Genomic DNA, 12376 nt, shown 5'->3' on the forward strand with positions numbered 1-12376 from the left:
AGTGTAGGGTGCATAAAGTGTTTAGCAATGGTGTGGAGCCTATGCAAATTAAATGCATAGGGGATGGTGGCATGTTAATTGCACGATTCACTGACAGAAAGTCAGTGGTGTAAGAAATACAGTTGCTGGTGTAAACAAATCAAATACATTAACGAGGAAACAAGGAAAAGATCTTTGCGATGGATGCTCGTGTACACACGGATGAAATTCTATACTGTCTGCTCCCGTCTGTTTAGCATTCGAAACCAAAATCAAGACGCTGTGATAAGGGCTGTCGCAGCAGCAACAGTTGCCAGGGAAACCTGATGGCAGGATGCTGAGGGTTGGGCGGGAGCTGGGGGGGTAGTTTTATGTGAGGACATGGGCACAATGCTCAGGGTGATTTGCTACCATTGAAGGAACACTGGCCGGCTCGTCGAGATATGGCACCTAAAAGGAACGTGACTGACAAGGGGCAACGGGGTGCCTTACGAGGCGCTGATGGTGACGCCGTTTGGCGCATTTGTCTGAGTGTGTAGTCATGGCAACGAGGTGTTGACATAGCGCAATCGCACTCTGAACACTGTGATGGCGATGACATTCAGGAAAGCACAGAGCGAGTGTGAGTGAGCTTGTAAACCAGAGCAGGGCCTTTCCTGTCCCCCTGTGCAGAAAAAAAGGACCCAGTGCTGACCATTTCACATTCGCTATGTCTCATCTCAAGCAGAGCCAAAGGGATACAAACAGTGATACTACAATTAAAGTTGATTAGAACAAAAAAGGAAAAATAAAATAAAATAGCCACCAAATTTCAGACTTCAACTGCCATTTTATGTGCCAGGTTTTTTTAATTTTCAAAGTGACCTCTGCTAACAGAACATCTCTCATAATTATAACCAGTGTAATTAGCTAATTATAATAACAATAACAATATTACAATAAAGATATCACTTGATTTAAAAAAACAGAAAATAATCAAACTAGATAAAAACCCAAAATGAAAAACACTTATCATAATAATTTTGTTTTTTTAAAAGAGATCTATAAGGTTCTATATTTTTTCATTTAATTGTCCTTTTTCTTTAGAAAAAAATCCACCCACCACTATATACTGTACTGTATGTCACCTTCTCCTTCACTGAACGAGCTTCGCTTACCTTTAAAAATGCTTGGCAATGCCTGGCGTCCATTTAGCTCCCTGCTGCCATGAAATCCACTCATACACGATAACACTGAGATACAGTTGTGAAATAATCCCCTGCAAAGGAGCAGTCTTCATCAAAGGTTCATGTCCTGTCTTTAATGCGTGATAACATGAGGGGTCCTGACTGCTTGAGACATCAGAGCAGACGAGTCAGTGAGGGCTGGACAGAGGAAGCCATTTTGAGGGCCAGGTTATTTCCTGCTGATGCATGTGGAGTTCACTTAGTGGCACGCTGAGTCCGTCCCGCTGCCGTTCATTAGCCGAAGTCCAACAGGATCAGTCACAAAACAACTTCAGTGTCATATACAAATGAAAAAAAAGTACTTCTCATCTATTTGTAGGCACAAGGAGTAATAATAATAGTCACATGAATGATAATAATGATAACATAATAACAATGTCATATCATCATTGTGATATATGTTGAAACCAGATGTTGAGCAAATGTATTTTTTTTTTAGAGAGCATGCTCTACAGTAAAATAGTGTAACATAGTGTTGATCATTTAATGTGTTCTTCATTATGACAAATAAAGCTAAAGCTTGTTATCATTATTACCAGTATGATCATTATTATTAATGCCATAGCTACACTGTATACCAAGTGATGAGGAGCTGTAGTCGTATTTCATATTTTCGCAGTAGAGCGTAAAGACTTCCCTTCTCCAATGACCCTGTTTATGTGAATGCGACAGGAGAGGGAAAACACTTTGTGTGGCTACAAAAAAGTCGAGACCAAAATAAATTCACTCAAACACTTTGCCAGGTTTTTGTTTTAGCTCCCTCTCAACGGATGCCACTCTCCTAGACGTGTCCTTATGCAGCACAGTCAGAGCGGCCATCTTGCTCCAAGTTCGGACAAGTTGTCAGGGAGAGCCACTACAACGGCTGTGTGTATTTCTTTTTTTTCTTTTTTATATATTCTTCAGACGTTGTTGTTTTCAGTCAGAAGCTTGATAAAGATTCTTTATAATTTATTTCTTTGAATGAAAATATATTTACGGTATATATAATATGTACTTTCGGTCCTTTTTATATCTCTCATTGTCCTTTATATGCCATGGGATTTTTATTCTCCCATGATAACGCACTCTGTTTCTCTCCTCCTTCAACGAAGCCTGTAGCCAGTAAGGTGTAAAAGGGGAAAAAGTGAGAAAGTGAGAGTGAAACCGCTCTTGAAAAACAATAGCTGTTGTTCTGTCTCCCTGCAAAGTACTACTCTGATACATGTGTCCTGGACAGAATCGCTGTACTGCTCTAATTTTGCTTTCTCTGTTTTGTTTTAGTGCTTCCTGGAAACCTGGGACCGTACCGCTCACCCAAACCATTGTTTGTTATTCAGAGTCTCTGCCAAACACTAATCTGACAACATGTTCAATGGCCAATATTATGTCTCCCTCCAAATATATACACTGAATGTGTCTGGAAATATACGAAGCAATCTGTAGAAAAACCTAGAGAGGCTCATTGCACATGTGTATTATTCATAGCTTTCCACTGTGATTGTGGATGCAAATGAAAAGAGTTGGCTTGATCTCGGACTTTGGCAAAGACTATAGCAGGCTGCACAGGAAACTGAATGATTCTGATGTTTGTGGTTTACATCGTATATCTTTGTGTCAGGTTTAGTTGAAAAGTATGTGCGGATGCTAGTGGTGGGACCAGTGCTGATCAGATATCGTACTCTGTCCCCTTCAGTCTTCCTATCTGCTTCTCTCTGTCAACAGATTGACAACACCAAGCAGTGACTACGTGAAATATAATCTTCTCTGGAATCTGTCCATGAGGACAGTAAGCTACAATCAGTCTCATATACTCGGTCTCACAGGCTATTTCTGTCTCACTGTCTCTACCAGCATCTCTTTTGTCTTACCGCTTACTTCCACTCTCACTTTTACTCAAATTTGAGTCTCTTGCACATTTTCCTTGGAGCCGCTCTTAAAAAGCAGGGGCTCATTCTGGCTTTTCCCCATAAGGCCTTTCAGAGAACTGTGGAGACCCAACTGGGGCAGGGGCACAGGGGAGGGCAGGGTGCCACCTGTGTTTGTTCCTCCACTGGTTGGAACCTGGGAACAGGATATTGACGTGTTCTGAGACAGGGAGCAAGGCGAGGGGTTGTTGTTGTTGTTGAGGCCCATACCAGAGCCCGTGCCCATACCCAGGCCCATCATGTTGTTGTTGAAGTGATGGGTTTTGTAGTAGTGGTTGAGGTGCTCCGATCGGGCCAGGTTCGGCAGGTTGACTATTTCTGGGTGGTGCAGCCTGAGGCTCTGGCCCCCTCCTATTCCACTGCTTCCGCTCTGCGTCACCGTGGAACCTCCTGAGATGCCGCTGCCCCGACCACTGGCCCCGGCCCCCAGCTCATCCTCCACATTGATGATCTCGATGGCACGAGCAGGGCCGTGGTGTTTATGCAGCTGATGCTGCTTCCTCAGCTTGTAGAACACCACCAACATCACCGCTGCCATGAAGGTAATGGCTACGAAGCAGCCTATGATGATCTTGGTGGTCTTCATCACATCATCCAGGCCTGAGAAGCCTGGCTCAGTGATGGGCACAGTGAACGTGGGTCGGGTGGCCCGAGGAGACGGGGAGGACCAGCCTGCTGACAGAGAGGAGGGTGTGGTAGGAACACCCTCTGGCCCCATGTGGCCCGAGGGCGTGGGGCCGTGGTGAACACCGAAGAATGTCTCATTGATGGCATTGAATGCAGAATCTCCATCAACTAGGGTCTCCACTGTTTCCACTGTGACTGTTGTAAAGTAGGTGTAGTTGACACTGGCATCAGCAGCAGTGACATTGAGGACAGCTGTCGCCGTGGTATTGCCAGCAGCATTGGTGACCATGCAGGTATACTGGCCCGTGTCACGGAGGGTGACATTCGTGAAGTTGAGTGTGCCATCATGCAGGACGGATATCCGCACCCGGTAAGAGCCATGGGTCATTAGTGTGCCGTTAGGGGTGATCCAGTTGACAGATGTTGTGGAGGTGCTTGTGCGACACTTGAGCTCAGCTGCCATACCCTCAGTGACATTGAGGTCTGTGGGTGGCTCCACAATGACCGGCGCATAGCAGGTGAAGTGGCTCTGGTCAAGCTCTCCAATGTACTTGCCCTTTAAGAATGGGGGAGCATGGCAGCGGGCACAGCAGGTGGTGTTGCTGGGCACCGTCTCTTTCAACCACCAACTAAGCCAAAGCACATCACAGTTGCAGATCCAGGGGTTGTGGTTAAGGTGTACTCTCTCCAGCTGGTGAAGGGGCGTGAAAAGGTCATGGGGCAAGGAGTGCAGGGAGTTATGGGACAAGTTGAGCTCTTCCAGGCTTTTCAGGTCATCGAAGGCGTTACGCTCAATAACGGACACCTGTGAGTGCATTAGCCACAGCTTGCGGAGGGAAACTAGGCCCTGGAAGGAACCGGGTCGGATGATCTCCAGTCGGTTTCCTGACAGCTCCAACTCCTCCAAACGCACAAGGGCTGTCAGTTTGGGAATGTCCTTCAGCCCACACATGCCCAGGTTCAGGTAGCGTAGATTGATGAGGCCCACAAAGGCTGCGTCAGAGATGAAATCCAACTTCTTGAGCTCACCGAGGTCCAGGCGACGTAGCGAGGGCACACGGTGGAAGGCATAGCCCGGCAGAGTCTCAATGGGGTTGTTGCGCAGCCACAGCTCCCGCAGCTTGCTGAGGTACTCAAAGGCATGTGATGGCACCAGTGTGAGGCGGTTGTCGAAGAGCTCCAGTGTGTTGAGGTTGGGGAGGCCATTGAATGCTCCGACTTCAATTTGACGGATCTGATTCTTGGAGAGCTGGAGGATCTCAAGGTGCCTCAAGTGCTTGAAAGTGTCTGACTTGATAACCTGCAGGGACATATAATGATGAAATTACTGTACAACATGCAGAATGATTCATGTAGATTACAAATATATTTGTATAAGTGTTTGCAACTGAGATTTGTGTGGTTACATTTGACAATGGAAGGTTATGGAATAAAATGAAAAAGTGGATGATCAATTGTGTTTTACAAGAGCCATTTGAGACAAACTCAGGGGGACTTAACCTTCACTATGTGGAATCAACTATGTACATTCTGAAGTTGGCTCTTTTCTGTTTTAATGACTTTAATTTGTCTGTCACTTCTTATTAATTAAGGATCACATGCAGTATAAGCTGTTGATTCTTGACTTGTCTTAGCCTTATCATGCCATATAATCTTTAGCAGACAATAAGTTCTAATACTAACATATTATTTATTCATTTTAGAGATGAGTAAAGCCTTACAAAACCATGTAAAGAAAAACAAATATTGCCAATTAATGATTCACAGGCACAAATATGTCTAAACGCATGTTTAAATAAACAAACCATACAAATATAAATAATGAATTTCTCTGCTCATAACGGTAACAGATGATCTTTCCACCCCAGTGACTACTGCTGCTGTCTGCAGGGGAAGGTGGGCTTCTCAGACAGACTCCCACTGACTGCTGACAGCGACACCAGACAGTTAAACAGCCTCTGTTTTGGCTCCAAGGGCCACCCTGACCTCCATATTGGAGCTTCCATGTTATAGATAAAACAATACGCATCACTCCATTTCACAACCTGCTGTATAACCGTGGTACCATGGCGCAGCACAATTTGTGGGGTACTGATGCTGAATAATTCTCAAACTTAAAGGTGCCATGTCACCTGCTCCAAACAAATAAGGGTTAATATTTCACTTCTACTGCTGGGTCCATACAATCTAAATTTACAGACAGAAGCCAACTACTAACTAACAGCAGGGCAAGAGCCGGTCAAAATAACACTGCTATATTATAATCTGCACATGAGGCGTCGGCCTATAGTTTACGTTAGCCATCTGTGTGTTTACTGTGACACTAACCGGGGGCCATACAGTCCGTGTAAAGTTACGTTTTGATAGTTTGTTTATTGGCTTGGGTCCGGGGTGGCAGAGACAAGGAAACGAGTCGTGTTTTTGTTTCGTCCTCCCCGCCGACAGGGGACTGCTTTGCCAAGAGCGGGAAATGAAACAAGTGGTATTACAAGAAAGGACGGGCTAGGGCTAGCTGGTTAGCATGCTCATTTCAGTAGATACCTCTGCAACTCAGTACATAGATGTCTCTGACATAACATCAACACTGTAACCTCTTCGCATTCTGTTGATAAGGTTAGTTCATGTTTTGAATGCTTTAAACTAAAATTCTGGCCAAATCTTACACATTGCACCTTTAATTTGTAGTTCAATGCTTATATTCAACAAGCAAAAGCAGGGTTTAACACTGGACTTCATCTTTAAGCACTATGGTGAACTTACTGTAAACCCTGTCCTATTCCTTACCCTGCCCTTATTTCAGTGCCTGCTCCAGACACTGAAGTGCTTTTCACACTGTTGTCTCAGTGAGACTCAGGGGACTTTCTTCTGACACATTATAATCCCTTGATAATTAGCTGTTTATCAGTGTTGGACTACCGTCACCACAAATCACCACGGTAGACAAAACAATTAGATATATTAATACATTTTTAAAACTGTCTAAACGTTCTGTGTGACATGTTTCTTTAATCGATTTTACAAATGAACAACCAATAGATATGTTTTCTCTGTTGTGGAAGACATGATTCTGAAAAACATGGGCGCCACAGGCCCTGGATGGCACACACTAGCATCGATGCGGCCCAACTGGAGCTCAGTTGGCGAGAAGGCAAAGACACACAGCAAGTGAGCACGACTAAAAGCCCCTTAAGTCTCTGATTGTTTGAGATATGTGTGGCCAAAGCCCTCTGTGAGACACACGGAGACTCCTGGAGTCAGGCCACTGCCTCTTCTGTATGTGGAGCAGGAGCGGGAGGGGGCGATAGGCAAAGAGGGGGGAGAGAGAGGGAGGGGAGGAGATGTTAAGAGGGGGTGGGAGCTGTCAAGGCTTTACTCTCAGGGTACTCAGTGAAGGAAAAAATAAGCCAGAGAATCTAGGATGCCTTCAGGTGTTAAAACATTTTTAGATTTTTAATCATTTCAAGTGGGGCTGCAGGATACAACAAACCGAATCGGAATTTGTAGGCTAAAAACGAAATGCAACGAATATCGTTATTATTTCTTAAATTTGTCTTTCATGTGAACAGCATCTCTTAAAACCCCATATACCAAACCATGTGGCAAAATCCGTTAACGTCACATAATGTTTAATAAGATGTTTTCTCTAGGAGAAAAAGGGCATCTCTGTCCAACAAACAGACATGATGAGAGATGCACCGGACTATTTTAACAATGTTTAGGATACTCGTTGCTTTTCATTAGATGAGATAAAATGTAGTGGAAATGAATTTAAAATCACAAAAGAACAAAGCACTGTCAGCAACATGACGATGGATCCAATTACTTCAGATGCTGCTGCAAAGAGTAAAACCTACCCACTCTGTTTATAACTGTAGAGATTCATGTGCTTTGTATCGATGGTCTGTGGTTAAATGATCTTCCCTTGCAGCTGTAAAGCCACATAACGCTGTCTAGGGACTCAAGATAAATTGGTAATGCATACAAAAGGCAGCACGGTGTCATGGAAATATGCCTTGCTTTCAATTCATAAAATATTCCCTCAGTTCAGCGGAGGCTTAAGTGCCTTTTTCTACCATTATTGCCGTTTACGTTTCTGTCTTTTCTCAAAGCTAAAGTTTCCAAGAGACAACCTGCATCAACAAGTCAATCCTGACATCCACAACTGGCATGCAAAAGCAAATGTTCCGTCTTATTATGGGCAAAAAAAATAATGCATACACATAACCATCAGTTTTTGTGCTCTTTGTATCTTCATTTCCACCTGTCAATTTGTCTTTTTCATCAATAACTATATAAATAGGAACAATGATAATAGATGAAAATAAATAACATGTATTAAGATGTCTAGAGCAGGTGCTGAAAATGTTTGTTTTTGTTTGTGTCATTTATGCTGTGATGTAGTTGTAATTAAAAACGAGCCATGACCTCCAGTCAGTCTTCATTATATGAGGAACAACCAGCAGATAAAATATATATATATATATACATATAACCATTAAATTAAATCACCTGTTGCAAATTACAGTGATTAATAATACAAATGTATTTATTTTGGGGGACTAAAAGATGGGTTATATGCTGTATATTATGTGCCTCTATGATATTTATATACAAAACTTTTGTCATGCATTTTCATGCAAAGTAAAATGCACGACACAAATCAACATTGACATGACATGATTTGACCTGATGAGTGAGTTCCCTCTAGCCAATATTTACCTGTATCGAGTTCTCCTGCAGGTTGAGGTATCGTGTGTTGACTGATATGCTTTCGGGCACCTCCTCCAGGTTTTGCCTGGTGCAGATGACTCGGCTGGCCTGGTTGGAGCAGGTGCAGAGGGAGGGGCAGGAGGAGGCGGCTCCCACCAACTCCGGCCCAGGGAGGAGGAGCCGCAGTAGCAGCTGGGCCAATAGAAAGAGGAAGGGGGAAGGGCCGGGAAGGCAGGTCAGCGTGGCGATGCGCATGGCAACTGGGACATGACCCTGCTCTTTAATCCGAAGGTACAGGTGAGGTGACTCCACGCTGGTGGATTTGCGAGAAGAGGTTTATTTTCCCTTTGGTCCTCCAGTGGCAATTTGTTCTTTCTAATTCCGCATCCTCTGAGATGTCTTTTGTCCTCTGTCGATCTCTGTGTTTTCTCCTCTTGTTTTTTGAACATAGAAATATGCAGATAAACAGATGTTATTCCCTTTTTTTCTCGTGTTGTCTGGGGATTTGAGTGAGGCTTTTTGTGAAGTGAGAAGAATCCAGGAGTTACTGTGGAAGAACAAAAGAGAGAGAGACAAAGAGAGGGAGAGGGAGAGAGCAGATATTAAAGATAGAACACAGACTGCGCTTCGTGTTTCCACCAACAGAGAATGAATAGAACAAATAATAGGTAGACATCTACAGTACATAGCTTATCATGGGAGGGGTTGTCTTTGAGAAGCATTAGAACTTCTGTGTCACTGCTCATATCAAATCCCACATAATCCCTGAGCAGACATTTTGTCAGAAATCAAATCCTTACACCCAGGGCAGGTGGAAGCCGATTTCTGTAATTAATGGTTCAAGGAGGTGGTGCAGAAATGTGGAAACATGGAATCAAAAGTAGGACAACATGGTATTTCCTTCTTTACATGACTGCATTTAACATGCAAACATGAATAAATCAGAGACATTAATTTTTTAAACATGGTATAACTGTTGTTAACAAATGAGCACCATCACACACGCTGAAACAGTCACGGTTAGTTCCACTCTAGGTTCCCGTGTAAGGCAGATTTTCAATGGAACATTGCACTTGGTTTAGAAATTAGGAATTATTTTAATCATCCAAAAAAAATGTAATTGATCGATTAATCATATAGTCAATCAAATTATTTTTGCAGTCCTGTACTCAGACATGTACATATAGGGGAATAAGTGATCCAAGAGTCCAATTAACAAAAAAATGAGCTCAACCAGACACTGACTTTATTAAATAATGTAGCTATTCAACAAATGAACTAGGCTATAAGTGTTGACAGTGAGCAGGAGCTGATTTTTGTTACCTGGATACAATACAATGTCTAAAAATAATGACATTTGCCCAGTAGAAGTAAATTTACACAATATGAAAGAAATAAGCACAACATTTGTAAAGCTTTGACTAGAACACGTATAATTTGTATTTAAATGATTAATTCATTATCAGCTAATAGTTTCAGCACTAACTAGGTTTTTAAAAGATAAAGGAAGTAAGACGTATGTGATGCGCATATGTTCAACACAATAATCTCCACATGCAATAAATATAAATAGAAAGATAACCATTAAAAGTCATGGGTGTGATCTGCTGAACAAAATACAGTCAAATTCAATCATACAATCAATTAAAACTACAATTCCCTGTTTACAAAGTGTGAAACAATGTTGGATTTTATGGGGAATCGACCGTTCTCCCAGTGCAAATGAATGCTTTCTTGCAATGGCAGATGGTGGAAAGGGGTGAAAGAAAAAAGAACTTCCTCTTCAGTACAAAAAAAAGCTCAGTGACAGGAAGCAACAGGGTTTATGGGACATGTGGTCTTGATTTTGAGAAGCATTAATAACACCCCTAGTGTGAGATAGAGACTTCCAATCATCTCAGCAATACTCTCATTTGTTAACGCTAATTATACCAAGGTATAACAATTAATACAACTATGATATATTGATGTTTGAACATGCTATTCTCAGCACCTTTAACTAAACTCATACTCATCGAATCAAGTCCCAAACCTTGGACACAATAAGAGACTGAATCCAGTAAGCAGCATAGACGCGGTGGTGGGACTAAAATGGTAATTCCATTCCTGTACGAGCACAGCATTGCATGCTCTAGGGGCTGGAGAATGGTAGTGAATGGTGCAGTCTACATTAACACTAATAGATGGCCAGCTCAAGTCAGGCTCCACCAGCCTGGAGAGGCACAGAGCCTCTTTGCCTCTGCAGGTTATTTAGACCTGAATAACCTTAATAAGGGCATCCAGCAATCTAGATACGGTTATTAATGATGATGGTTGTAATGATGGGACTCTGACACGCAAACTCATTTGACACGCTGAGCATCCTCACTTGGCACAGTAAGAAAGGAGACAGGGGGGAAGAAAGAGAGACAGAGAATGAGAAGGGGAGAAGGATTATTAATCTGATAGATGACTGTATGGCTGCAGGCAGAGAAGGGAATTATCAACACTACAGTAATAGATGAATACTGAACAGCTGCAGAGAGCGGGCCGGAGAGAGAGAGAGAGAGAGAGAGAGAGAGAGAGAGAGAGAGAGAGAGAGAGAGAAAGAGAGAGAGATGGAGATGGGGAGGTTGAGTGAAAGAGATGATGAGGGATAAAGACCCAGAGAGAGGTATAAATAGTGGGAAGAGCAGAAAAGAGATCAGTAGTAAAAGAAAGACAAAGAAAAGTGAAAGAGGGAAAATAGGGAGAGAGAGAGAGAGAGAAGAAGAGACACATTAATATTAATAATCTCTCGCTCAGTGAGAGAGAGAGAGAGAGAGAGAGGGGAGGAAGGGAGAGGGGCTGGATAGAGAGATGAATATAAAACAGACAGAGATGGAGGGAGGGGAATGACAACACAGAGACGCATATAAAACAGAGCGCGACGGAGAGATGGAGGCAAAAGACAATACAGAGGGAAGAATATGAAACAGGTGGAGATGTAGACGAAGAGAGAGAGTGAAGGAGGAGAGGTAGGGCTGGATGGGTGGGGGCGAGATTGATCAATAATGCGTACGCAGTAGTTCAATGACATTAAAACACACACAAGGACACTATGATAAATTATATCGGCAGCAGCATTTCTGATCAGACAGAACAGGACACCAGTGTAGTAGGACGGCAACTGCAACAACAGCAACAATTGCAACAGCAACAACTGCAACATCAACAGCAACTGCAACACCAGGCAACGATGCAACAGTGATCAGGGACAGCGGATGGTGCTGCCCTGCAACTGCTCCTCATCTGTATCCCGACACAGATGGCGGCAGCGACGGATAAAGAGGCACTCAAGTGTTATTTTTGGATCGACTCTCACCTTTTTATGTATTTTAATTTCCAGCCACCTTTTTTTTTTCTTGCCAGCGAGAACTAAGTGCCAGAGCTATTTCAGGTAGACAGCATCTGAGCAGAGTCGAAAGGTGCAAAAAAAAAAGAAGAAAAAAAAAAAAAGGCGAGCCGGTGGAGGCTGAGGCTGAGGTTAAGATGGTAGCTCAGATGTTGGGTTGAGGTGGTGAGCGAGAGTCCATAGAGGAGACTGAGACTAGTTGGAGCTGACAGCTGGTTGGAGGCTGGTTGCTTGTATCCTACCTCACTGCTGTCACTATCCACATGTTACAATAGTCTCTACCTGTAACTCTCCCTCCTCATCCTCTCGCTCTTCTTCCATTCTCCATCTCCCTTGATATCTTCCTCCCCCCTATCTCCCATCTCCTTCTATAAAAGTAGGAACACTCTCTTCCTCTCTGCGAACTCTTTTGAGAACTCATTCAAACCCCCGCCTCCTCCTCCCTCCTCCTCTCTTAGCTGCCTTACACCTCCTTCCTCCCTACTACTACTAATTTCCTGGACCTCCATTTACCCCCCTGCACACTGTAGTGTCCAGTGGCGGGGGTAAACGCT

The 12376-nt window shown here is 43.3% G+C and overlaps 1 protein-coding gene across 1 annotated transcript; it reads right to left on the reverse strand.

Moving 5' to 3' along the window:
• Nucleotides 1–2940: 2940 nt before the first annotated feature.
• On the reverse strand, nt 2941–8852 carry lrrc4ba (leucine rich repeat containing 4Ba). Its single transcript, XM_074655923.1, has 2 exons — nt 8459–8852; nt 2941–5039 (listed from the first exon to the last, which is right to left on the reverse strand). The coding sequence occupies exons 1-2, from the start codon at nt 8702–8704 to the stop codon at nt 3081–3083; spliced, it is 2205 nt and encodes a 734-aa protein (XP_074512024.1). The 5' UTR covers nt 8705–8852; the 3' UTR covers nt 2941–3080.
• Nucleotides 8853–12376: the final 3524 nt, after the last annotated feature.

The sequence above is a fragment of the Sebastes fasciatus genome, chromosome 13 (assembly GCF_043250625.1).
Source record: "Sebastes fasciatus isolate fSebFas1 chromosome 13, fSebFas1.pri, whole genome shotgun sequence".
Lineage (NCBI taxonomy): Eukaryota > Metazoa > Chordata > Actinopteri > Perciformes > Sebastidae > Sebastes > Sebastes fasciatus.